The sequence below is a fragment of the Equus quagga genome, chromosome 1 (assembly GCF_021613505.1).
Source record: "Equus quagga isolate Etosha38 chromosome 1, UCLA_HA_Equagga_1.0, whole genome shotgun sequence".
NCBI lineage: Eukaryota > Metazoa > Chordata > Mammalia > Perissodactyla > Equidae > Equus > Equus quagga.
The window spans coordinates 51,509,064-51,536,583 of NC_060267.1; the positions used below are offsets into that span (position 1 = coordinate 51,509,064).

Genomic DNA, 27,520 nt, shown 5'->3' on the forward strand with positions numbered 1-27,520 from the left:
TAAAAGTATATAAAAACATTTATTCATTAGAAAACAAGGAGACTGGTGAACATACATTGCCAGGAAAGCAGCTGAACTCGGTTCAGTTAGGGAAGTGTAAGAGAAAGGCCTCACGTCATACAGACCACTTATGCAGTAAAAAACAAGGAGACAGGCAAACCAGTATTTTACAAGGGGAATGGAATGCCAGGTCACCCACACGATTCCCTGCACAGCAGGGATGGGACAGGCTAGCCGACCCCTAGGACCTGTGCCTGCGAGCTGATGCTCGGCGGATCGGGGTTGTTTTCTTGGGTGTCTCATCTTCTGTCATCTCTGCTGAAAGCTCTATTCAAAGAATTGGAGGAATAAGAAAAAGCTGAGTCACAAAGATGGTGAAAACAGACCTCAGAGAACAAATGGGACAGCCCCAGGCCACACTGCAGAAATAAAATGCTCTCGAGGGAGCAGGTGGAGACTACACAGCAGCCCCCTCCAAACCAGCCCCCATAAGCTCTGTCCCTCCCGGGCTGGGCTGGAGGGAGTGCCCCACCTTCCTCGCTGGACTCATCGCTTGAGAAGACAATTCTGGGTTTCCTTTTGGAAGCTCGCTGCTGGGTGTTTGGACGCCGACGGGCAGGCCGGCGGGGCTCAGGGGTCACAAAGTCATTGTCTGAGGCTGCGGGGGTCAGATGCTGGTGCCTGGAGACTAGAGAAGGCAGAGGCATGAGTCCAAAAAGAGAAGAACGAGGAGCCTCCATCTGAGGGGAGGGCCCGCTCTGGCCCCCCGCGGGGCTGCCCCACATACCACTGGATTGTTTCTTGGCTGATGGGGCTCTCTGGCTACCCCCTTGGCTGATCTCCAGTTCCTCCATTGCATCCAGCCCTCTGGTGTGACAGGCCCGAAGCCTCTGCTCAAATTCATCTATTATAGCCTGGAGGGAAAGCGAGATTAAGAGCAGGCCTGGAAATACAGTTATTTCTAGGATTAAAAAGAAAACAAGGCCATGAAAAGACATGGAGGAACCTTAAATGCATATTGCTAGGTGAAAGAAGCCAATCCGAGAAGGGGACATGCAGTATGATTGCAACTCGATGATGTTCTAGAAAAGGCGAAGCTGTCCAAACATTGAAAAGATCAGTGGTTGCCAGGGCTTGGGAGGAGGGAGAAGTGAATAGGGGTTTAGGGCAGTGAAGCTATTCTGTCTTGTACTATGTGGTGGACACAGGTCATCATAATTTTGTCTGAATCCACAGGACGTACACCCCCAGGAGTGAACTCCAGTGTGAACTCAGGACTCTGGGTGGTAATGACGTGTCAACACAACTTCATCGATTGTCAGAGACGTGCTGCTCTGGTGGGGGATGTTGATAATGGGGGAGGCTGTGCATGGCGAGGGGCAGGGGACATTTGGAGGAACTCTATGCTTTCCACTGAATTTTGCATTGAACCTAAAACCGCTCTAAAAAATAGCCTATTGAAAAGAGAAATAAACACAGCAGCAGGAACTGGAGACAGAAAGAACGTCTCAGGGCACTGTGGTTACTTGGTTGCAGTGCATCTGGGAGGAGTGAGGCCACGCCCGGGTGGCCCCCAGAGCCTCGGAGCGCCAGCCCGGCTGCTCACCTTGCCCTCAGGCTTGGCCCCACGCCGCAGCTTGCTCACAACTGACAGGAAAGCACTGAAGATGGACTCATCTGACAGTTTATCTCCAAAGCAGTCAAAATTGTCCAGCATCTTTCGGAGGCCTCGCTCTGTGAGGGGCAGCTGTGACATGCAATAGGCCAGGTCCCGGTACTGCCGCTCGGTTCTGCAGACAGGAAAGGCTTTGTAAGGAGCAGTGAGGCGCGGAAGTAAAGGCCCATCCTTCCTCATCGTCCGGCACAGCCCCAGTGATGCTCTTTCCCCTTGGGGCTCCGCTCAGCAAAGAGCCCTGCAGGCGGGTGGGCGGCATACCGGGCTGTGCGGAAGCGTTGACACAGCTTCTCCACCAGGGTCTCGGTCTGCTTGTCCTTGGTGATGTAGGAGAGGAGCTGCCTGCAGGGGGACAGGTGGATGTGCTGTCTCCCAGGGGCGGCTCCCTCCCCATCACTAAGACGACCTGTGCCCTCGCCTGGCACCAGCATCTGTTGTCCTCTTGCCTTCAGAGAAGAATCTCCTCTGCCATGGCCCACGCCTGCCTCACCATCCCTCCCGCTTTCTCCATGGCCTCCTGAGGAATGTCCACGGTGAGTGGAAATCTATAGCAAACAGCTGCCATCTATGGATACTACTATGTGCCTACCACCACGTTAGAACTTCATCTTATTGAATCTTTTCAAGAATGAAGGGGCAAGTATTATTGGTCTCATTTTATACATGAGGAATAGGCACAGAGAAGTTAAGTTATTGCTGAAGGCAATACAGCTAAAAAACTGCAGAGCTAGAATTCAAATACAGGGTTGTCTGATTCCCGAGCCCGTGCTACATGAAAACATGCCCCGAGGCCCAGGGAATTATACTTCATGATGGTGTGGAAAGGCTCTTCCTCCACCCCTCCCGCAGGGTCTGACAGGCGGCTGATGATATCTGGAAGGAGATTATAGATTGCGTTGCCCTGTAGGAGAGAGAGTCATGTCAGGGGGAGGTGACCCTCGTGTCCCCTCGGCAGCAAGGCCTCAGCTGCTCGCTGCCTCTCACCTTGTGGGAAAGCTCACTGAAGAAGCTCTTGGCCAGAGCAGCGATGTGAGGCGCGGGGTCGATGAGCAGCACAGCCATCTCGCTCACCTGGCCCTTCACCTTCACCATGTCCTTCAGGATCAGGAGGGTCATCACCAGCCCTGCTGTTTTCCGCACCTGCTGAGCTGGGTCCCGGAGGCTAGGAATACAATCTCAAGTTACTGCGACCAAGACCGTGAGCTACACCCTGACACTAGCCGGAAAAGCCCTCAGCAGGGATCTGTTCCCTTCTTCGTGTGCCTTTCTAGAAGCAGTTAGAAAGCTGTCTAGAGTTGCAAGCTGGGACTGGGGAAAGAGGCCAAGTTTGTAGCCAAGGCTTTAGACAGAGGCATCAGTCCCTTTGGGGCCATACTTAGCCAGGGCCTGTACAGGTCAAGTATCAAGAAGAGGTTCAAAGAATAGAGCCTAAGTGATTCTAATCCGGACTTAACTACAGCCTCCTAGGCAGGGAGGCACTGCTGGCAGGGCCTGCTAAGGTGTGGTGAGGGGTCTCTTACCGAGCATACAGATGAGGTGTCCAGGGGTCCACCAGGTTGGGGAAGCGGATGGCCAGATCCCCAGTAGCAACCATGAGGTTAGACCGGACAATGGGGAGTGAGGACTTTTCTAGCATGGTGAACAGAAGACGAAGCTGGGAGTCACAGAAAGTGGCACTAGGGGCAAGGAGAGGATCATCAGGGAAATCGTACCATCCCCATCCTCCTTGGGAGGCGGTATCACGCCCAGGGCCTACCTAATCATGCAGAACTTGCCCAGGGCGAGTGAAGCAGCTACAGAGAGCTCTGGGTTGCTGTAGAGGCCAGGGTTGTTGCAGACTTTAAGCACCAGTGGAACAAAGGCAGCCAGGATCTGTCTGCCTGTTGGAAGAACAACTCCAGGTTGGGATAGGTTATCTCAGTTGGGGAGAAGGGCACTCAGCAGTTCTTACCATCTAACAGCTCCATCTCACAGATGCTACGGATGAGTTCCGCCTCTGTGTCATCAGCAGTGGCCCCGACCAGCCCCATCTCCTCCTCCATGGTGGTCTCAGAGCCTGTGTTCTAACGGGAAAGAAGCCACAGATTATGGGTGATCAGAAACTTTTTTTAAAAAAATTAAAGTATAACTGACAGATAATATTATGTTAGTTTCAGGTGCAGAGATGACATTTTTGATTCCAGCTTAAACTTCATTTTGCCTGAAAGGATGTGAGGAAAGGCAATTCTACAAAACCACTCACAGAGTTGTCAGATATGTCTGGAAGAGGAAGGACTCCTGAACTAAACAAGAAAAGAATTACATCCCTATATTTGTTTTTAAGTTACCAAAGCATACTCCTACATTTTTTAAACTCATCCTTATAAAAGTATATCATTTCCTATATACAGTAAACAGAAGGATTATGCCAGACAATGGTTCAAGGTCACAGAGGTCAGACCTTATGCCACTGCTGCAAGGCTCTGTGCCTTATCTGTCAACAAGACACCACTGCCTCTAGTGGAGAGAACACAAGGTCCCCATCAGGTGGCAGGCCTCGGAACCAAGGCTGATGGGAACTGGGTGGGCGCATGCCTGTTCTAACAAACGCTGCGCCTCGGGAGGAGCCTGTATTTTATGCTGAGGCCCTCACTTGACACTCTGTAATTACCTAACCCTCCCCCCCTTCCTTGGGTGGCCATGGGCAGATGGCGCCATCTTCGTCCTCACTAATCTTTCCCACAGAGGAGCAGCAATGAGGCAGTGCCCTCTTCATTTCATTTCATTGGAGAGATGCAGAGACTCCCAGAGGAAACGATAATGACCAGAGGTCATGGAACAAATCTGGGAAATGCATGGGACACGAACCCAAACGCCCAGCTCCATTCACCTTCTCCTTTGGATTTTTAGTCTTATGCTCCTGTTCCTCCCGAAGGACTCGGCGCCGACAGAGCTCTCCGCTCACAGCCTGTTCCAAATGTACCAGCTGCTGCAGGGCCACATCCCCGGCCAGGGAGAGCAGGTTCATCAACAGGAAAGCGGGGAGCGTGGGTGTGTCCTCTGGGGGAGTGGAGAGGGAAGCAAGGAGAAAAGATAGAAGCAAGTCTCCCAGGACCCTGCACCCCGTGTTTACTGATCTTCCCCTCGCTCCTGTGCAACAAAAACTAGTGAAGAAGAAGATGGGGGTGGGAGAATGGCGGTATGACTGTACCACAATGAGTGGGAAGTGCAGTGGCAGTGGCTTCTGGCCCGGCGGGGAAAGCAGCAGAAGCTGGCTGCTGCCCAGTGGGCCCATCGCCCCTCTTGCCCACTTACGCAGGTCCTCCTGGGTGGGGTTCTTCTCCTCCAGCTTCTCCTGGGCCTGCTTCGCACAGCCCTGCAATATCTGGGCACAGATCCCCTCAGGGCCCTCTGCCAGCTGGTAAATGAGGGTCACTGCCACCTCTTTGAATGGGACCCAGAGTGGGTCTGGGTGGACAAAGCCTGTATAGAAGAAGGGAGAAGTTGCCCACTGCAGTCAAAGGAGCCAATTCTGCCCCAGGCCCTTTGTGAGAGCTCACCTTTTGTGACCATCTCCCGCAGTCGCTCAAACAACCTGTGTTCCTGAGGTAGCCGGAAGGGAGGGTAACGTTTGCCCAGAGAAGGCTGTGGGGAACCGCAAAGATGGAATGTGGGTGTGTGTTGAGGGTGCATAAGAGGACCCCCGCTCTCCTCAGTTTGGACGTAGCCACCCCACATACCTTTCTCCTGTCAGAGATGTTGGCAATGGCATGGCATACCTGCTGGGCCAGCCTATAGTCCTGTGGAAACTTCTCCTCCAGCCCTATGCTCACCAGTGTGTCTAAGTTGCTTCCCACAATTTCTGGTTTTCCTCTGGGGGAAGGAAGCCAGAGAGTTACAGCTAGTCATGCACAGGCCCCTGGATGGAGGAGGTACTGGCACCCAACAGCAGGCTTCAAGAACCCTGGAGCACTAGAGAGAGGCTACGACACCGGGCTGGCCCCTCCGATCTCTCCTGCTCTCTGAGTCCCACTATCCGTGATAGACAGGGGGTCTGCTACTGTCATTCTTTTATTTTCCACTTAGGTAGCCAAGTCACACGCAGAGCTCAGCTGGGCCTCACTGCCATTACTGAAGAAAAGGGCCCCCTCTCAGACCCTTGCTTCCCTCTCTCATCCTACCAGCTGTCTGGACCTGAGCCTCACCGTGCCATCATCCCAAGAAGCATGACGGAGGAACAGCGCTCCAGGGGAGAGCAGGGGGCCTTCTCGGTTGCCCGCTCCCACAGCAGTTGGGTCACTGCTGGTCTCAATTCATCCTTCTGCACAAACTCACAGAGCTGAAGAGAAAAGAAAAAGGGCTCAGGGCAAACAGTAACAGTTGCCCCTTCCTGGGCCCACTTCTCTGAAGAGAATATTGAGAACCTGAAGCAGGTGTGAGCAAATTTAGGACTAAGAAAGGGTGGAGGTGGCGCCAACAGCAGGGGCTCGGGCAGGTCCTCCTGTGCCTGCCTTCCAACTGTGGTCACTGAGATGGCAAGCTAAAACTGGCCTGAATGAGTTCTGTGTGCATCTGTAGTGCTGAGTACATTCTGGAGATTTCTAGTAGGTCTTCTTGCAGTTACCATAAACTCAACATGTCTAAACTGGAAGCCACCATCCTTCCTTGCCCTGTCATGTTGCCAATAGCACCAACACCCTCTTAGTCACATTTGCTTAGAACTTCACAGTCGACTAATTTTTTTTGACTCACTTAGTCCTACCTCTTGTTCCTTTAAAATCTGTCTTCCATTAGGTAGAATTCTATAGCTTTTCCTCCCACCCCTGAGTCCAGCCCCTTGTCACCATACATGTACAGCAGCCTCTAGGGACCTCCCTGTCCCTGGCCTCCTCTCCTGTCCGTCTCCCAGACATCCGGTCCATCACGCCACTCCCCTGCTCATCAGTTAGAAACAACGCTCCTTTGCCTGCTGTAGGGGCTGCTGACCAGTAGCCTATGGGGTCTCAGGCCAGTTGCCACCACCAGGCTCTTTTCTTTTCCTCAGTGAGGAGAAAAATACGTCCTGCAGTAGCACTCCTCCCAGTGGAAGCTGGTGCTCAGCACCACCTCCACCTTTGGTCCCCATAATCCAAACGCTTCAAAGCAGATTTGCCTCACTAAAATGCTGGGGTCCCTGACAAGGTTCAAGTCCCAGACTCTTGAAAGGCATCCAGGGGCCTTCGCAGTTTAGTTCTAACCTACATTCACACCTCTATTATCTTTTCTAGATAACAGTTTTGAGCCAGAACAGTTTTCTCATTCTAAAACATAGGCTGTGCTCTTTCTTGGCTTTCCTTCCTTTAATTCTCTAAATCCTACTCATCAAGAGCCAGCGTAAGTCCCACTACGTTCAGAAAGCTTCCTTGACCATCCTCCCAACACCGCTTTCTTTCCCACTCTGTGCTCGTCAGCATAACACACAAGTTAAGAGTATGTTTTCTGGAGCTCTTATTGCCCGAGTTTGAATCTCAAACTTTGCCACTAACTAGCTGTAACTAGCCAAGTTCCTCCACCCCTCTGTGCCTTAGATTCCTCACTGTAAAATGTGCGTAATAATAATATTACCTCACAGGGTGGTTGTGAGGGTTAAACAAGTTCATGTAAGCGCTAAGAACAGTGCCTGGTGTATGTGAAGTGTCATTATGGCTGTATTACCGTTGCTAGTCTAACCATTACCTGTGCCACTGACTCTGGCACTTAATTATCTATCTGTTGCATTGTTCTACAAACAGACAATATTCTACAGCTGCCAAGTAGACTCGGTTCCTTTTAAGTTGGGAACTTGAAAGAAAATGATACTTCTTTGTGGAGGTGAGTAAATTGTTGAACACACAGCAATCACTCACTAATACTTGTTGAATGACTAAAGAGAGGAAGTGAAGAGACTTACAATTTCCTCAAGACACTGAATGGTTCCAACTGAGGCATCCACAAGTAGCAGAGAGAGATTCTGAATCAAAGCCTGGGCCTTGGCTCTGTGGGAGAGGCAGAGATCAGGGGTCATTCAAAGACTGATAATTCAAACCTGGCAAAGAGGTTATTAGGGCTAATCCCAGCATGGTGTCAAATAACCAGGTAGGATGGGCTTCACTGGAAATTCAGCCCAGGCTCAGCCCCATTACAGACCTGCCTGTGGATTCAGAACTGCTCTAGAAGGATGGCCCCCCATTCTTTCAGGAGACTAGAACACTGACCTCAGAAAAGTCAGCAAAGGCAGAAGTACGCCATATACCTGGCAGAGTCCCCTTTGGGGTTGAGGTAAAGTTGGCGGTAGGCATTAAGCACAGCTTCCCGGACACCAGGCTCCTTAGACCAGATAAGAGGCAGCATGTGGCGCACTCCGAACACGGCCTGAGGTACCCCAAACTGGAACACCATCACGAAGAATTCAATCACCTCCTGTACCACTGAGAGGAGAGACACAAATGTTACCCATCTGCTTGGCAAAACTCTCCCAATACTTAGAGATAGAACCTTTCTTAACATGGCAACATGCAAGTGGAGGCCTTCCTCATCTTCCCTGAGAACGTCGACTCCTCCCATAATCTATAATGCCCTATCATGAAATACTACACGCATTAAAATAGATAAGCTCCATGGGCAATACAAAGCAAATGAAAATACAGAATCCCTGACTTTTAAAGGACAGGTATCAATAAAATATGGACAAGACTGGTTTTTCCAACCCCAAGATGCAGTCCTTACACAAAGGGGCGTGGCACACCTGTGGCTGTATTTTCATACATCATCTTGCTGATGATGCCAATGGCCTCTGTGATCTTCTGCGAGAAGCTGTAGGCGTCCTGCAGATACTGCACCAGCATCTCCTGCTTCACCAGTTCATCCTTCTCCCAGGATTTCTCAGGCTCTGACACACTGGGCTTGTCTTTACCGTCAGTCTGTCCTGGTCCCATGTTCTCTGCAGACTCCTGGGGATTCTTCTGTGTGGAAGCTGCTGGGTCTAGGAGTTAGAGAATTACAGGATGGGTTTTATTCAAGGGTATATGGGGAAATCCCATATATGGTTTGGAAATACCCTTTCACATCCTATGACTATCAATCTTAGGCCTGCGGGCCGCTTCCCCTCAGGAGCAGAAGCGTAGTCAACTCCCCTCTGGCCTCTCGTGGCACTGGATTCTGTTTGCCTGTGTCTGGCATAAAGTAAACGGTCCATAAACACTAGTTGAAATGTTCTGTCTGTCGACTGAAGAAGGAAGAAGGAAAGGAATTACCTTTGAAGATAGCTCCCAAGAGATTCAGGAACCTGGCCTCCTCTGCCTCCTCTGGGTCCATTTGACTGAAGGCTTCAGACTTCTGGAAGTGGCCTATGGCTTCTCGAGTGAGAATGATGGCCCGCCTGAAAGAGCATGAACCTGTCACCACATGGCACCCATGAGAGTGTGACTGCAGCCTGATGTAAGGGAGCCTACCTCATGATCCCATCCGAAACCCAGACCCACTGCCCCGAGGAAAAAGCTGAGAGGCACCTACACTAAGGGGTGGAGCTCAAAACACTGCTCCTATTTCCAAAGTGACAAGGCTTTACAGACAGTCTTCGAAAAACTCAAATAAGGCTTTTTAAATAAAAAAAGTCACAAACCTACTCCAAACGTTTGTTTAAAAACTTTGCTAAGTGAAAGTCTGGAAAAAATAAACTTTCAATAATTGGTTAATCTACAGTCCATCTATACAATGGGATTTTACTAACTATAAAAAAATAATGCAGCAGCTATTTATGTATAAATATTAAACAATCACTGAGACACACAGTTAAGTGAAAAACACAAGGTGGTAGATCAGTGGGTAGAGAATTCCATCACTTGTGTAAAAAGCAGATATGCTTGCCTGTATGTCTGTACGCTATATATGTAGAAGGATGCTCAGTAAACTCCTAACATCATTTCCCTGGGGCAAGGGGAACTAAGCGGCTGGGAAAAAACAGATTTGGAAGAGATTTTTCATGGCACGTCTTCTTCATAATTTAAAATTTTGTGAATGTATTGTCTAATTTTTTAAATTAGATTTCTGCTTTTAAAAAAAATTATTAAAGTTAAACCATGAAAAAAGTTATTTTAACAAGTTTTAACATATGTCTAAATTAGTAATTGGAAGCAAAACTTCAGTTACTAAGAACTTAACCCAGCATCAAATGTTGAAGATTTCGGAAGAAGGAGATGACAGCTTTAACATGAGAAGAAACCTCTTCCTAACTGATGGGAGAAGATACTAGAATGCTTGGAGGAAGAACCAGCAGTTATAAAACTACAGTCTCTCGTTAAGCTTTGGCAGAGTAAAGAGAGACATAGGGAGTTGGAGAGCCAGGGAGCCACTTTCTCTTTAGCCTTTTCAACAGCTTAATTAGCTAGGAAGTAGAGAAGTGACTTGTGGCTGAGGGTTAGGAGCACCTGTGGACGGCTGTCAGGACTTCTGTTGCCAAGCTGTTCCAGGTCTAGGGTCAGAGAATCAGTGGGAGAAATCTTTTCTCTAAGAGCAGGATTCATATCAGGTTGATTTACAGATTAAAGTAGGATTAAGCAAGGGTGATATTATTTATTAGCTCACAGAACTTATTTTTCATTTTATTTTTCACAGAATTCAGAATTAGGAGGCCCATTACAAATCACATGATCCAATCAATTTCTTCGTTTACAAATAATGAAACCAAGGCCCAGAAAATTTCAGTAAGTTACTTAAGCTTACACAACTAGAATTATACTTAAAGGCTTTCCCCTTCAAATAAAGGAGGACTTTTGTCATATTTAATTATAACCTAATATTGTTTACATTTAGTTGTTTTAGTAGTTTCTTTAAACATTTGTAAAAGCAGAAAAGCATGCTTAACTGTGGACTATGCCTTCGGTATAAGTCCGGTATTCGGACCATAACTACAATGAGAACGCCTGCCATCCTCCAGTGGAGGCATGCCCTAAGCGAAGTTCATTTTAAAGAAATATGGTTTCTCAAAGGTTGACTCTAAATCTAAACAGCTCGTGAGAAAATATGTCATTCTTTCACATACTTGTAACTAGCTTTGGCAAGCAAGCGCCGGATGCGTCCTTTCACCTCCTCAGTGGTCTCTGTATTAGCAATTTCCTCAGGAACCTCCTCTTCCTCCTGGGGAAGCCGTAGCAGCTGCTGCAGGGTCGACTTCAGCTCTGGCAGCATGGCTTCCCACTCCTCCTCTGGGTCCAGCACTGCGGCTGAATGAGAAAGTCTCCCTGAGCCTCTGACTGCAGGGAGGCGACTTGTGGGGCGAGGACTCCTATGCAGTAACTACTCACAGGCAGCTGCAATTCGCCTCTGGGCCCTCATCTCTTGTAATTTCTGGGTTTCCTTCTGCAGTGGTCCAGCAAGGTCAGTATCACTAAGCTATCAAGGTAAAATGAGTATCAGGGTCACCAAGTCCCATAACTTCATCCCTGTTTCCATTTAATGACTTCTCTTTCAGGTGAACCAAGCCTACTTACCTTGCAGGAAAAGGGATTATTGGCGAGAAAACTTGCCAGCAGCTGGATGGCATTTTTACATACTAGCACCGACTTGTCTGCCAGACGTCCCACTGCTAAGGTCACCACTGCCTGGAAACGTGTGAGGGGGAGAGCCTATGTAGGGTAGAAAGAGAAGGATCAGCTTACATCCCACCTCATCCATTGTCCTCAAGATGATCTTGAAGTAAACTCTAAATGAGCAACCCACTCATTGAAAAGGAACTTTTCTGTGGGATCTAAAATGGTTGAAGAGTACTCTTTGTAGGGGTTAAGACAGTACAGTGCCTAAATGGAGCTAGGCATCCTTGTCCTTGGGAGAGGAAGACCTTTATTACTGGTAGTAACAACCTGAGTTCTAGACTCTTCTTTGCAACAGGTATTTTTCTTTGACACTAGATTCCTCTTTTCTTTGGCCTGGACATAGAGGGGTACCACATGTCTTTATCATGTAGAAGGTCATTCACCTTCTGCTGGACAATTCGGGTGAAGAGTTGCAAAACACGGCTCCGCACAAAGGAGTTGACATCATGGCCATGGGCTTGCAAAGTGTCCAAGAACTGATCTCTGGTGTCTCGGGCTGCTTCCTCCAGTTGATCGCCATTCAGAACCTGCAGTACCATCTCTGCCATGGCCGCTAGCACAGCATTGCGCATCATGTAATTCTAAGAGAGAAATAAAGTGGGTATGAGCCTGTGCACTCCAATACGATCTCTCTTTTCCCTAAACTCTTGTGCCTGTCCAGGCACAAAGAAGGGGAAAGGCCTTTAGTTAAGATTAAACTTGTCTTAGCCATGACTTTCTCTGGTCAACTGCCTAGGTATTCACCCCCAAGGTCACTGGAAAAAGCTGAATCCCAGGGGGGCCTTGTTTGCTCAGAGGAGAACACAGGGACAAAATAAACAAGAGCCCAAAACAATTTTTCCCCATAAGGTTCACTCAGGTAACCATGGTGGGAGCTGAATGTGAGATCATATGTACCCACCAACATGCATTTGGAAAGCATTAATTATCTTTCATCTGAGGTCTCAAAACCTTTAATCCTTACTAATAAACACTTTCCCTCCCATTCCCCTTCTCACATTTTACAGACAGAGAATGAGACACAGAGAAGCAGAAATCAGCCCTAGGGTGCCAAGCAAGTCCATGACAGAATCTGGTGGAGAACGGGGCTGGGGTTTTTACCAGGCCAAGAGCCAGAGAATGGGGTCTTGCACAAGAGGCTAAAGTAAATTAGAGGAGCGAGTAGACTGCCTTTGTCCTTGATATTCACCTAGGAGCGCTCTGCATCTGTTTGGGAAGCAACCAGGTTAGCATTCAGGAATAAGAGGGAATTGAGAGAGATGACATAAGTTGATCTGAGAATGCTCATTGTTTGCAGAAAGCAAGGTGAGCCAGATGGTAGGAAGAGGCTTCATCCTGAGGAACCGACGGGACTCGAGTCACAGCTGAGGCCCTCTCACTAGATTTCAGCTGTGGAACTATCATCTCCTCTACCAGACCTGATAAAACCAATGTGATATTGAAATAGGGTTAATAAATGGCTCTTTATTCAATAAACTTCATCTGCTTCTCTACAGGAAGGAAGTGCCACAGTGATGAGCTTAGCCAACTTGACTTCATGTGAAAGCTACCTTCCTGTTAAGAAACAGCCATTCAAGAATGGACTTAAAACCCCTAGAAAGAGGGGCGTGGGGGAAATGGGTGAAGGTATTCAAAAGGTACAAACTTCCATTGCTGAGATAAACTCTGGGGATGTGATGTACAGTAGGTGACTACAGTTAACAATGCTGTACTGTATATTTGAAAGTTGCTAAGAGGGTAGATCTTAAAAGTTCTCATCACAAGAAAAAAATTTTATAACTGAGTTGATGGATGTTAACTCATTGTGGTAATCATTTACAAATATACATAAGTCATTATGTTGTACACCTTAAATACATTTTTTTTTTTTGAGGAAGATTAGCCCTGAGCTAACAGCTCTGCCAATCCTTCTCTTTTTGCTGAGGAAGACTGGCCCTGAGCTGACATCCGTGCCCATCTTCCTCTACGTTCTATGTGGGACGCCTGCCACAGCATGGCTTGCCAAGCAGTGCCAGTCCGCACCCGGGATCTGAACCAGTGGACCCTGGGCTGCTCAAGCAGAAGGTGTGCACTCAACTGCTGCGCCACCAGGCTGGCCCCTTAAACACAATATTATATGTCAATTATATCTTAATGAAACTGGAGGAAAAAAGGCTAGCAGTACACACGGATAATATAAAACATTCAAAAATCACTCATAAAACAAAACAGAAAAACCTGAGGTCCCCAGGGGACCACCTACCTCTCCATCCAGATGATCTATCAAAATGCACATGCTGGATATCAGGATGGCTGGGATGCGTTCTGCTAGTTCTGTCAGGAAGGCTGCAAAGCCCTTTGCCCCTGACGGGTCTCGACTCAGCTCTTGGGGACACTTCTGTCCAATCTCTCTATACAGGGAAAAAAGCACAGCCACAGCAAGATAACTCAATTATTCAGTTCCCAGAAAGGGAAGGTAAGACTGTTATCTAACATCTAAGGAATCTAGCATTGCACAGAGAGTATTTCCAATCTTTCTTTATCTTCTCCCAGAGAGAAAGGAGACTTAGAAGCTTAGGAAGGAAGAGTCACCTTACAATCTCTCCCACTATGCTCTTCATTCCATAATCAGTCGCCCACAGACTCACAGCTGCCACCAGTACAGATGCCAGGTGTTCAAAGTGCTGCAGCATCTGGATGATCTTCACAGTGGCACCTGTGGAAGCACTAAACATGAGAAATTACGGGCAAAACGAAAAAGGTGAGGCAAAGTGGAGGGCTCACTTACTGAGCATATGGTTATAACGGGTCAAGGCTACACCGAGCAGGCATGTGATGGCTTCCCGGGTGGGCCGGTTCTTCTGGTGACTAATGGTGGGGTTCTCCAGGAGGCGGTAACAGCAGCCAGTAACCAAACTGAGAAAAGAGAGTGAGATGATGGAATCAGCTGTCTGGACTCAATTATATTGGGGCTCTGCATCATTCATTCTATCTCTACTGTCCCCAACGTTTTCTTCATTTAATTACCTTCTACACCAAGTTGCTTTGCTTTGCTGACCCCAGATAGGTACTCAGGCCTTCAAGATGATCATCATTCAACCAATTATGATGCCTATCAGACCCTGAATATACACATGATAAAAGGCTGGACAAAGTCACCAATGACTTCTCATTGTTAATAGAATGGTCAATGAGTCCTCATCTTTTTTTTCCAAAGACTTTATTTTTCCTTTTTCTCCCCAAAGCCCCCCAGTACATAGTTGTATACTCCAGTTGTGGGTCCTTTCAGCTGTGGCACATGGGACGCCACCCCAGCATGGTCCGATGAGCAGTGCCACGTCCACCCTCAGGATCCGAAGTGGCGAAACCCTGGGCCACCGAAGCAGAGTGGGTGAACTCAACCTCTTGGCCACAGGGCTGGCACCAATGAGTCCTCGTCTTAAATGACCTTTCAGCTGCATCTGACATAGTCAATCACTCCTTTCTCCTTGAAACATGCTTCATTCGGCTTCCAGGATGCCAGACTCCCTTCTCAGTTTCTTTGGCTGGTTCCTCCTCATCTCCTCACACTCTTAATGCTGGAGTGCCCCAGGGCACAGTCCCTGGATTTCTGCTCTCTTCTAGCTATACTCGCTGACTTAGTAATCTCATTCAGTCCCATGGCTATAAATAGCATTTATATAAATATGTTGTATTCCCAAATATGTACCTCTAGCCCAGACCTCTGTCCTGTACCCCAGATCTGTACCTTCACCATCCGAATCTGACAACATTACCTGGATGTCTAATAAGCACCTCAAACTCTGCATGTCCAAACAGAACTAACTGTCCCCACAAAACACATCCCCATAGGCTTCCCCATATTTCAGTTACTAGCAACTCCATTCTTCCACATGTTTAGGCCCAAACGCTGGGTGAGTCATACTTGACTGCACTCTCCTCAAACCTCACACACACTCATCAGCTCATCCTGTAAGCTCTCGCTTAAGAAAAAAAAGTACAGAATCCAACCACTTCTCCCACCTCCACTGCCACTCTGTGGTCCAAGCTACCGTCATCTCTTGCCCAAATTACTGCAACAGCCTCCTAACTAGTCTCCTGTGCCCGTTTTCCCCCTACACAGTCTGTTTCAACACAACAGCCAGGATGACACTGTAAAAGTGCAAGTCAGCGACCACCTCATTATCCTGCTCAGAACCCCGAGGGGCCCCATTTCACTCTGAGAAAATGCCAGTCATCAGAATGATCTGCACAGTGTGGCTCCCCACTGCTCCCCTGACCTCACAGCCTATCCCTCCCACCCTGTCTCAGCCGCCATCTCTTTGGCCTCATTGCTATTGCCTGTACATGCTGGACACATTTCCTCCTCCGGGTCCTTGTACTTGCTGTTCCCTTTCCTTGCCCTTGCTCTACCTCCAGATATTCTCATGGCTCTCATTACCTCCTACGGGTCTTTGCTCAAATGTCACCATCACAAAGAGGCATCATTAGAACAGCTGATTTAAAATCACAACCCTCATACACTGCTGGTGGGAATGCAAACTGGGGCAGCCACTATGGAAAATAGTATGGAGATTTCTCAAAAAACTAACAATAGAAATACCATATGATCCAGCTGTTCCACTTCTGGGTATTTAGCCAAAGAACATGATAACACTAATTTGAAAAGATATATGCACCCATATGTTCATTTCAGCAACATCAGCAATAGCCGAGACTTGGAAGCAACCTAACTGTCCATCAACGGATGAAGAGATAAAGAAGATGTGGTATATATGTATACAAAGAAATACTACCTAGCCATAAAAAAAGATAAAATTGTGCCATTTGCAACAACATGGATGGATCTTGAGGGTATTATGCTAAGTGAAATAAATTAGACAGAGAGGACAATTACTGTATGACTTCATTCATATGTGGAAGATAAACAAACAGATATGGAGAACAGGTTGGTGGTTAGTAGAGGGGGAGGGCGAAAGGGGTGAAGGGGCGTATGTGTATAGTGACAGAGGGAAACTAGACTTTCGGTGGTGAACATGATGCAGTCTACACAGAAGTCAAAATATAATGATGTACACCTGAAATGTATATAATGTTACAAACCAATGTGACCTCGATAAAAATAAAATAAAATTACAATCTTCTTCCATCCAACTTCCCATCTCCTCCTCTATTTTTCTCCATAGTAATAAATCATAAAACATACTATATATTTTAAAGATTCTCTTCTGCTCTATAGTATACACTTTAAAAGGGCAGAAACTTTTGTTCCCAGCGGCTATAACGATACCAGCCATGCACCTAGCAGATTCTCAGCAAACACTGGTTCATGAATGAATAAATGGGCATGGGAGATGAGAAATTCACAGCAGTTTCTAACATTTCATTATCTACTTCCTAACAACTCACTGTTACGGGTATTGGTCTATGTATTACAGAGAACTGAGGTATGAAATGAAGTGTTTAAAAGGCATATCTAGCAACAGAGTCCTCACTCCTCACAGTTCAGTATTATCTGCAGCCATCTTCACTACCCACCTGACAAATTCCTCTTCAATTACTGAGTGGTTCCACAGGTGACGAATGTCCAACTGGAGCAACTGTGTTAAAAGCTGAAGAATTGGTTGTCTCTCTTCTTCCCAGTCAAAGCCATGGGCTGCCTTGGCCCGAGTTTTCTTACCCTAAAAAGAAAAAAAATCATGTATACATTTAGGAAAAAATAAGGAAACAAAGAGGGTCAAGATCTGCTACGCTGAGTGCAGATCAAGACCCGGTAGAAGGTGATACAGAAGTGTTACAAGTTCCAAAATATAAAAGAGCTGCTTGTCAGGGAAGGCTATGTTGGGATAGTTCTGAGTACTTCCTCATAAACCCTAAATAAGGGCAAAATCACTGGATTCCCTCTTTCCCACCAATTCCCTTATCCCTCCAGGCCCCTTAATAAATGAGCCAGGAACTCCAAATTACCTTCCCACCAGTGCCCAGGTCCACAAGACTCGTCTGGCTGCTCATGGTCTCAAAGGACTCCAGGAGGCGGATCAGAGCATAGCAGTTCATTTTGAGGGCATTGAGGTGGGCGCTTCTATCGGCCACACTCAAAGTTGCGTCATCCAGGACAGCGGGAAGCTCCTGGGAGTGGCGGGAGACCACTGCAACGGGCAGAATCTGGAGTCGGTTTCGTTCACTTTCCTCGGATACCCCAACTTCAGAACACCCAGTACTTGCAGCCATCAGATTACCAAAGATCTGTGTTTCATCTCTCAGTGGCCACAAGACAAGCTAAGTCCTTTGGGACCCCTGACTCCATACTCTGACATGCCCTGTCCCCACTCTCTCACTCCAGTTACCAGAAGTTCTCCCTGGCAACTGGAAAAATCACCTCTACTAAAGAGAGGTAGTTCAAAAGTAGGAAGAATTTCTTGTTGGTCTGCCCTTACAGCGAACACACATAACTCTGTATTGCCCACCAAGATTACAGACCTTAACAGGTCAAAGGTCCCCGGGCTTAGCCAAACCAACTGAATCACCACAGCCTTGATATCATCATGTGGCTGATTAAAGGTAGGAGACAGCAAACAAACACCTTCCATCCCCATCCCCCTGACCCACAGACACCTTTTATCAGGAATTCCAGAGTGTCTTCCTTGAGGCCAGGATCTATACTTCGAAAGTGACTATGAGGGAAAGAAAGTGCTGGGGTGAGACAGGACCCTGCAGAGCCATTCCAACAGATCAGATCCAACCCAAAGAATCTACCGCTTAAAAATACATGTGAAATTGCCCCACTGAATAAACATGGTGGCAAGTTGGGGTAAATGCTCATCAGCAGAGATATCAGCACCCAGAACTGTTTATGAGTGAACCAATAATCTGGAATTTCAGGACTAGCATGCAAAGTTAGGGCAAATAGCCACCAGTTCTTTTTAAAGTCGTATCCAGGTATTTCACTTACTGTAGAATGCTGTAGATAGTATCAAAGTGCTCCAGCATAGCCAGGGGCCCCTGAGCTCGGAAGGCAGCCTGAAATGCTATAAAGATGAAAGAAACTAATTAATACAGAGGGGAGAGGCCTTTTTGGTAAATTCTATTCATGGCAGAAAATGGAGTTAACTGCTTTTTAATTTTTTTTATTTCATTTTTTATTTTTTTTAAAGATTTTATTTTTTTCCTTTTTCTCCCCAAAGCCCCCCAGTACATAGTTGTATATTCTTCACTGTGGGTCCTTCTAGTTGTGGCATGTGGGACGCTACCTCAGCATGGTTTGATAAGCAGTACCATGTCTGCACCCAGGATTCGAACCAACGAAACACTGGGCCGCCTGCAGCGGAGCACACAAACTTAACCACTTGGCCACGGGGCCAGCCCCTGGAGTTAACTGCTTTTATTAGTAGAATCTCAAGAGGAGACAGTTCATTTCAACAGAACAATATTTTACATTTTGTCCTGTTTTACAGTTAAAGTCTTACATGAATTTTCCCACATCTCTGAGCTAAATAAAGCAGACAGCATTATGCGTATTTTATGAGAACAGAAATTAAGTGTCAGAGTACTTATGTGACTTGTCCAACTTATGGTAGTTAGTAGTGAACACAAACTCAGGGTCTTTTTTTCCAAAAATTTTGAAATTACAGAAGTGGCAAAAACAGTACAGAGTTCCCGTGCTTTCACCCAGATAATGTTAACATGTTACATAACCATAGTATAAGGATCTATTCTAAATCAAGAAACATTAATTAACTCAATGCTATTAACTACTCTACAGCCCTTATTTGAATTTTGCCAGCTGTACTATTTATGCCCTTTTCTGGTCCAGGATCCAATCCAGGTTACCACAAGGCACTCAGTTGTCATGTCTCCTTAGTCTCCTCCAATCTTTGTCTCTTGTGATCTTGACACTTTTTAGCCAGTTATTCTTTAGAATATCCCTTAATTTGGTCTGTCTGATATTTTCTCATGATTAGATCAAGGTCATGTGCTTTTGGCAAGATTATCGTGGAAGGGAGGTTGGGTCCTCCTGATGCATCAGCCCAGGAAGTGCAAGATATCACTGGTGATATTAACTTTGATCACTTGGTAGCGTTTACCAGGTGTCTCCACTGTAAAGTTACTATTTTCCCCTTTGCAATTAATAAGTATTTTGTGGGGAGATGCTTTGAAACTATGCAAATATCTCATCACATTTTACCCATTAATTTAAGCATCTTTTGATGATTCCTGCCTGCCATGATTATTACTGTGGTGTTTACTAACTGGTGATTTTTCTATCTCCATCATTCCTTCTACATTTACTAATGGGAAGGATGACACTACAAGGATGAGCTGTTCCTTTCCTCTCGTTCATTTATATAAAAATGGACTCATGGATACTTCTTTTATCCTGTGTTTTAATCCATTCCTGTTACTATTTATTTTGTTGCTCAAATTGTCCCATACTTGACCACTAGGAGCTCTTCAACTTGGCCTGTGTCCTTCTGACATGCTCTCTTCACTAGTGCTCTCTTACTTTCTTGTACCACAAGATGTTTCAGCTCATCTTGTGCTTTCCCTGACCCTGTCCTGCAATCAACATTCTCAGAGGAGTCCTGGTTCCTTTCACGGAGAATGGTAAGTAGGAACCAATTCTAGGCACTGAGTAGGCTCACTGCTATTCTGTCATTGCTTTCAGGCCCTCTCAGTAGAGAAAAACATGTATGAACACACACACACACACACAAGCTTACACACCTCTAAATCTATGTTTATCACTGTATATATTGAAAAACACAAGTTCATTTATGTATTTGCTTAATTACACATAAAGCAGCTTCATAATTGCTAACCTACATTCCTGTAAAAAATAAATTTACTAACTAGCTTACAATAATTGTGTCAAGTTCTTTTGTATACAGTATATAGTCAAAATATTGCTTCTCAAAGTTACTTGGGTTAGTTCTTTTCTTCCCTCCTCCTTCACTGTGATTGTGTCAAACATTTGTAATAGATTTCGGTTCATTTGTTACTACTTATGTTACATTTTGAAAACCCAGCATCTTTTGATTCTCAAACTCAGTGCTCTTTTCATCCTGGCTCTACTGCTTCTGGATAAAGACTTCAGTATGAAGGAGAGTAGTCTAATTACGTCTTATAACATCTAAGAGTGGCAAGGCAGTGTAGGAGTTAGAGAATTTTTGAACCAAGTTGTATACCTAGGCTCTTTCTGTGAGGGAAAGAATTCCACCAGTTCTTCTTTTCTGCAATAGCAAGTTGGTTCGCCTGGAAAGTAAAGCTTGAACCTTGTACTCCATTATCATTGCTGGCACAGAAGTGATTTGTTACACGTTACGCTGTCCAAATAGAACCCGGTCCTCCACGATTTTTAACAAGCATTTTATTCCTCCACTTCCTCCTGACTCCCCAGCACTACACTCAGCAAGTTCTCCTCTTTTTTCACTCTTCTTACCCTCTGCCTCTCCCCCTGCAGTAGATGACTGCTTTCTACTTTACCAGAAAGAATGAGACCCAAAGCATGGGCTCCCTCATGTTATCCTGCCTCCCTAGCAACAAATCATTCTGCCAACGTCTTCCCAGTCTTTGCTTCAGTCTCAGGTGAAAGACTTTCTCCTCTAAAGCTAACCTGTCCCACTGTCCCAAAGATGTACCTCCCCTCGCTTTCACCTTTGGTTTTATCCTCTCCGGGGACTGCTCTTATCCTGCCAACACGCTCAGGCCTCCCTTCCTTAAAACAAACAAAAATGCTCACCACCTTTCATTTGACCTTGCTATCATATCCCTTTTAAATTTTGTCTAATCTTTCTCTCAATTTCCTGAAATCTAGTTTCTGAGATTTACTGACCCAATGACTATTATCTCAAAGATTACCAATTACCCACTTGTTATTACAGCGAATGACTGCCTCAGTCCACGTCCCTCTTTACGCCTCTGAGGCATTACCCGCTGATCTGGTCTAGAGTCATACTGCTTTAGGTTTACGTCTGGTTTGAACATTTACTAGGCCAAGCTACTCAGCTTCCTCAGTCTCAGTTTCCTCTTTCGTAAAGTGGGAGTAATAACAGACCACACCTTTTAAGGCTTTTCAGAATTTTTTTGTAAAGATAAAGTGAGGGGATCCATGTGAAGCAGTCAGAACAATACTTAGCACATAATGTAACTCAGTGTGTGTAAGCTCTTTACCACTCTTAGAAAGCTTCTGTAATCTAGAAAATACGGAAAAATCGAAAAGGAAAAGAAACAAGCATTATTAACATTTGGCTAATTTTTTTCAGTGTATTTTTTGTGCATAGTATTTCCATTGTTGAGGTCATATCACATATTCACTGTTCTGCTTTTTAAAATCTATATTCTAATAAGGACATTATAAAACCTTTGTGGACAATTGTTAATGGTAGTATAACATTCCATTGAATGTATATATCCTGATTAACTTACTATTCCTCTATTGTTAGACATGATATTCCTAATTTTTCCCACTAATTAACAACACGTTTGCTCCCCTGGCAAATCTGGATTAAATCCAGTTGACTGCTTACTCCATTCATGTAACCACACAAATAAAAATGGCTTGGAAAAAACACACAACCGTACTGACCATTCTCACTTTAAACTTATGACCACTAACCTCCAGTGGGCCCTTACTTTTTCCTGGTAAGCCTATTACAAATTCCCAGGCCTATTCACTTTCTTCTAGGCAATTATTTCACACCTTCCAGAGCTCATAACATCAAGACCTTCTTCTCCAACTCACCCTCAGCTAAAGGTTTCACTTCTCACCTCACTGAGAAAATAGAATTGGACGTTAGAGAACTTCCAACTGCCCCAAGCTCTGTATTTCCCCACACTCCCTGCGTCTGTGCCCGTATACTCTGCCTTCTCTTTTGCTACTGTGGATAAACTGTCAATACTGTAATAAAATACAAAAAAGTGGAAAAGAGAAAGAAACGAGCACTGTTAACACTTGGCTAATTTTTTCAGTCTATTTTCTATGTATAGTGTTTCCACTGTTGAGCTCCTATCACACATTCACTACTCACTAAGAAAACCCTCTCCTCCCGGGCACCATCACCTACTCCTACCCACTAACAGATATTGCTCGAGCAATCGCTCCCTCTCCCTCCTGCATCATCAGCTTTTCCCTCTCCCATCATTCCCAGTCAGCACATACACATGTAATGCTGCAAAAAACCTTCCTTGGACTCTAGCTCCCCCTCTAGCTTCCACCTCATTTCTCTGCTTCTCCTTAAAGCAAAACAACCAGCTACCTCAACTCACCATCACCTTCTCCTCCCATTGTCTCCTAACCTATTCCAATCAGGCTTTCACTCCTCTGAAACAGTCTCTCTCAAGGTTACCAGCAATCGCCACTAAGTCCAGTATTAATTTGCAGTTGATCTCTCCTTTCCTTTCTGAAATCTTCTCTTAATCTGCCTTCCATTTTGCTCCTGTGTTCACTTTCTGCCTCAATGACTGGTCCTTAGTTGCTTCTACTGGTTCTTTTTCTTTTTAAAGATTTTACTTTTCCTTCTTCTCCCCAAAGCCCCCCAGTACATAGTTGTATATTCTAGTTTTGGGTCCCTCTAGTTGTGCTATGTGGGACGCTGCCTCAGCATGGCTTGAAGAGCGGTGCCAGGTCCATGCCCAGGATCCGAACCAGGGCAGCCCTGGGCCGCTGAAGCAGAGTGTGCAAATTTAACCACTCGGCCACGGAGCTGGCTCCAATTGGTTCTTTTTCATCTTCCCAGTCTCTAAATGTTGCACTGTCTCAGGTCTTACATCTTCAGATGGCTTTTCTTTTCCATCTACATTCTTTCCAATCTCACGGCTTTAAATGCTCTACGCACATTGAATATTAAATCCCAAATGGTTATCTTCAGCTGGTACCTCTCCCTTGCACTCCACAATCATCTAACCTACAATCTGAACCTGCTCCTCTCACAATCTATCCCATCTCAGCAAATGCCAACTCCATTCTTCTAGCTGCTCAAGTCAAAAAGCCTTGTTATCCTAGATTCTTCCTTCTCTAACCCTATAAATCCAATGTATCAACATCTTGTTGGCTCTACTTTTTTTTTTTAAAGATTTTATTTTTTTCCTTTTTCTCCCCAAAGCCCCCCCAGGACACAGTTGTATATTTTTCGTTGTGGGTCCTTCTAGCTGTGGCATGTGGGACGCCGCCTCAGCGTGGTTTAATGAGCAGTGCCATGTCCGCACCCAGGATTCAAACCAACAAAACACTGGGCCACCTGCAGCGGAGCGCGCGAACTTAACCACTCGGCCACGGGGCCAGGCCCCTCTACTTTCAAAATATATTCAGGATATATTTTGTGATCACCCCCACTGCTATGATCCCCGTCAAGCTATCTGGTATCATTGTATCAGCCTCTTAATTAGCCCTCTGCTTCTTCCCTTGCTCCTTACAGTCTCTGCTCAACTCAGCAGACAGTGACACTTTTAAAACATCAGACTATATCTCTCGTGTGCTTAACACCCAAAGGCTTTCGAACTCACTCACACTGGAGCTCAAGTTGTCACCATGACCTATCAGGCTCTAGATAAGAGCTTCTCCAACGTAAGAGTGCATCCCAATTACCTGGAGACCTTCTTAAAATACGGATTTTCTGATTCAGTAGTTCTGGGGTGGGTCTTCATCCTGCACTTCTAATACACTTCTAAATCATGATAATACTGTGGGTCTGAAGACCACATTTTCAGGGACAAGATTCTAGAATAATTTGCACCACTTCCCACTTGACCTCTTTTTTCCCTAGCTTACTCCACTCCAACCATATCGGCATTTTCCCATCTCAGGCCTTAGCACTGTCTCTCCTGTCTGCTTGGAACGCCCTTCCTTGAGAATCTGCATAGTCCTCACTTTTAAGGTCTCGGCTCAAATGTCTCCTATCAGCAAGCCTTCTCTGATCATCCAACATAAAATGCCAGTCCCTACCCTGGCACACTGTATCTTCTTTATCTTGCTTTATTTTTCTCCTTGGCACTTACAACCATCTGACATACTCCATATTTATTTATTACTTGATGAGAGCCCCCATATTTATTTATTACTTGGTGAGAGCCTTGAGAGAAAGAACTTTGTCATCTTGTCTGTTTTGGTTACTCTTGTATCTCCAGTGCCTGGAACACTGCCTGGCACATAGCATATCATCAGTAAATACCTGTTACACAAACTAAATGATTGTATCTTGTATATTTATAGTAGAATTTCTATTTAGGGTTCTAAACACCAAAAGCAATGCAATTGTTATAAAAAGAATGCTTAAAGACAGTGATCATCCATTTTAAAAAATAATGCATTATAATAACTGAAAACAGTTTGCTATAGTGTACAGCATGTGCAATTGGTGATACACATATCCACGCAATATGGAGAGAACAGTGTATCTGTGGACACTGTTGGCTGACCACCCATCAGTGAACCTCCACGCTCTGCCTTGTTTCTTGCTTACCAAATGCTGTTATGTCCAGGTTTGGGGAGGCTCCTAGGTAATAATCTCCATCAATTTAGCCAATCTGGGTAATTCCATTTCCCTTACCAGTAATTAGTTAGGGCAATAGGCAATGGTCCAATTCTGGTTGGGAGGCTTCTGGTAAAGTTTTAAAAAAAAGGAAAGAAGAAAAAGAACAACAGAAAATCCCCTTTTCTACCTCTGGACATGAGAGCAAAGAGCTGCCACTTGGCAACCATGATGGGGAAGCCAAGAGGAGACAAGGTGGAGTCACATTATCAAGCTGCTGCATTAACTAACCCTTCTTGTAGTAGGAGATAATAAATGAAGTAGGTTATTATCCCTACCTTTACAGATGAGGAAACCGAGATATACAGAATAAGTGACTTGTCCAAGGTCAGAGAGGTAGAGCCAGGATTCAAATTCAGGCAGCCTGGCTCCAGACTCTTAACCTTTATGTACCTCTCCAAAGCAATCTAACTGACACAAGACCATTTCCAATAAGTACAGTGACATTATGGGGTCTTGATGATAATGCATAAATTAATTGTTCTTGGTCATCTATAGGTTTCAATGGGTAATTGCACTGTACATGTACTGTAGTGTTGCAGCTGTGCATACATATTACGGATTTTTTCCCATTATTGAACACTCTTGGAAACAAGAGATCTAGACTCAAAAAGTGTTCAGGTCAGGTCAGGTCCCAGACATTCTGAGAAAGCTGTCTCCTCCTACAATTCTTAAATCCACTAGGACTTTATTTTGGCATATGGTAAGAGGTAAACATCTAAAACAATTTTTCCCCCCAAAGTAACCATACACACCAAGACTGTTTACTGAATAAGTGAGAGAAGGTAGTCAATGAGTGTACTCTTCCTGTATGCCACGTACCCCATGCAATGCTAGGGAGAAAACAGCAGGGAATAGGAAAGACGTGTTCCTTGCCCTCGTGGAGCTTCGTGGTGTAGTGGGGCAGACAGATGACGTAATTACATGTGGGATGGTTGTTTTGAAGTGCTAGGCACAGCAGCAGCTACGGAGTCTTACCTCTAAGCTGCAAGGGAAGATTTCTGATGGACAGTACCTCTTGAACAACATACTGATTCACCCCTCCACTTTTCAACAATTCCTCTGGGGCTAAGGGCAGATGGAACTCAAACAGCTGGGGAGACATCCTTCTCCCACTGGCTCACGGGGCTGGAAACAAACAGCAAACAGGTCAGGGTCTGTATTTAAGGCCTGTCTTTTTATCTGTTCCTATTATTTCACCCCCTCTTCCAATGTATAATGCTTCTTTAGTCTTACATCCAGCTGATAACATTATTGTAGAGGATGGGAGATCAACCCTGAACTAGAATCTAATTCTGGCTGTGACTCGGCCATTGGTCATGTCACTTAACCTCTTGGGCCTCATCTGTAAAATGGGGTGACTAGTCCCTGACTACTTTACAAAGCGGCTCTGAGGATCAAATGAGTCAAGGGGTATGAAAGCGTTTAAATAACTGTAAAGTGGCACATCAATGCGTTAAACTAGCATTAGTATTTCCGTTTTTATGGGCAAAACTTCTTACGTACAGAATGTCTCACCTGAGGCCAGAACAGTGGCCCAGCATGGGCTAGTGGGTTTCCTGGCTCCAGGTAAGAGGGCATTCACATTTATTGCTTGTTTACTCTGCACTGGATTCGGTTAGGCTATTTGACTCTATCATATCTGATCAAATTCTCCAAATCCCAATCTCATGGGGTGCGTAATAATGCAACCCAATCTACAGATGAGGAAATCGAGCTAAGAGAGGTTAAGCGATCTGCCCAAATTCCGCTGCAGATGTCAGACTGACTGTTTCCACCAGATCGCACCCCAGGGATCCACCCAGCAGCCCTCCCGCCTCTCGAGCGCCGTCCGGGGCCGTCAGCTGCCCCGTCGCCGATTTCCCCAGCCTTTCACTCCCCGCTCCCCACGAACACCACACCTTACCGGAGAGCTCCCCCGACGTTCCTCCGACTCGGCTCGTGGGGCTGAAGTAAAGGAAAAAACACGGAGTGCACAACATCCACCAATCAGCTAGGCAGCACTCAAGCAGGCAGAGAAACCGGCCAATCCCCAGCAGCCAGAGGCAAAAACCCGCCTCGAGGCCGGGCGCCGCGCGGGCAGAGCCGCCAACGTGGAGTTCAAATCTCAACGGCCGCAAGGGGGCCAATCGCGACGCTTGCCGCAGACACCGGCCAATCACAGCGCAGGAGCGGGAAAACCCGGTGGCGCCTCCGGGGGGGCGGGGCCTAGGCTCGGCTCCGGCCCCGCCCCCCGACCTGCGGCTGCCTCCTGCCTCCCGGTCACGCTTTGCCCCGGGTGCCGGGGAGGACGCCCGGGCAGTGCCTGCCAGAGACGCCGCGTATCTAGCTGGGCGGTGGTAGTGCCCCTGGGATGGTGACCCACTCAGTCACCCCCGGGACAGGCGGCGTGTCCAGGCCGGGAGTTAGAAGGCTTAGGCTCTAATCCAGGGTCCGCCATCTCGTCTGCTGTGTGATGTCCAGCACGTCACTTCACTCTCTGTGCCTCAGATTTCCTCCCCTGTAGAACAGGGCAAATACCAGCTACAGCGCAAAGCTGCTGTGAGGCACAGAGACAGAAGGCCTTGGGTCCAGGTTCTGGAGTCTCATCTCCCTCACAGTTGAGGGACGTCCAAAGAAACAAGAAAGGGTGAATTCTCTTGAAATTTAGTTTTGAGGTGCCCGAAACGACGACGATACGAGCCCCTCAGCAAGTCTGGCGCTCCAGAACTTCCGGCGGGCAGACCGGAAGCGCCTAGGTGGGCGGGGGTGGG

The 27,520-nt window shown here is 46.2% G+C and overlaps 1 protein-coding gene and 1 non-coding gene across 2 annotated transcripts; both read right to left on the bottom strand.

Annotated features, from left to right (window-relative positions):
• NCAPD2 (non-SMC condensin I complex subunit D2) lies at positions 1-27,475 on the bottom strand. The gene is made up of 32 exons (XM_046663949.1): positions 26,674-27,475; positions 25,746-25,895; positions 18,194-18,269; positions 17,857-17,915; positions 17,209-17,390; positions 16,780-16,922; positions 14,030-14,157; positions 13,834-13,957; positions 13,505-13,652; positions 11,646-11,843; positions 11,161-11,295; positions 10,975-11,062; positions 10,713-10,893; positions 8,926-9,050; positions 8,418-8,654; positions 7,926-8,100; positions 7,584-7,668; positions 5,860-5,993; positions 5,395-5,527; positions 5,215-5,299; positions 4,970-5,137; positions 4,545-4,714; positions 3,627-3,738; positions 3,432-3,555; positions 3,196-3,351; positions 2,660-2,837; positions 2,482-2,576; positions 1,937-2,017; positions 1,607-1,790; positions 788-914; positions 533-688; positions 1-327 (listed from the first exon to the last, which is right to left on the bottom strand). Exons 2-32 carry the CDS (start codon positions 25,870-25,872, stop codon positions 242-244), a joined length of 4,200 nt encoding a protein of 1,399 aa, XP_046519905.1. The 5' UTR covers positions 25,873-25,895; positions 26,674-27,475; the 3' UTR covers positions 1-241.
• On the bottom strand, positions 17,467-17,793 carry LOC124231410 (small nucleolar RNA U85). Its single transcript, XR_006886516.1, has one exon. It is a non-coding gene; the product is annotated as a small nucleolar RNA U85 (small nucleolar RNA).
• Positions 27,476-27,520: the final 45 nt, after the last annotated feature.

Coding starts and splice junctions, on each gene's coding strand:
- NCAPD2 (XM_046663949.1), bottom strand. CDS start 25,872: ATGTCTCCCCAGCTGTTTGAGTTCCATCTGCCCTTAGCCCCAGAGGAA. Junction 8,655..8,925: donor CTTGGGAGCTATCTTCAAAG/GTAATTCCTTTC, acceptor TCTAACTCCTAG/ACCCAGCAGCTTCCACACAG. Junction 2,577..2,659: donor TCAGTGAGCTTTCCCACAAG/GTGAGAGGCAGC, acceptor TCTCTCCTACAG/GGCAACGCAATCTATAATCT.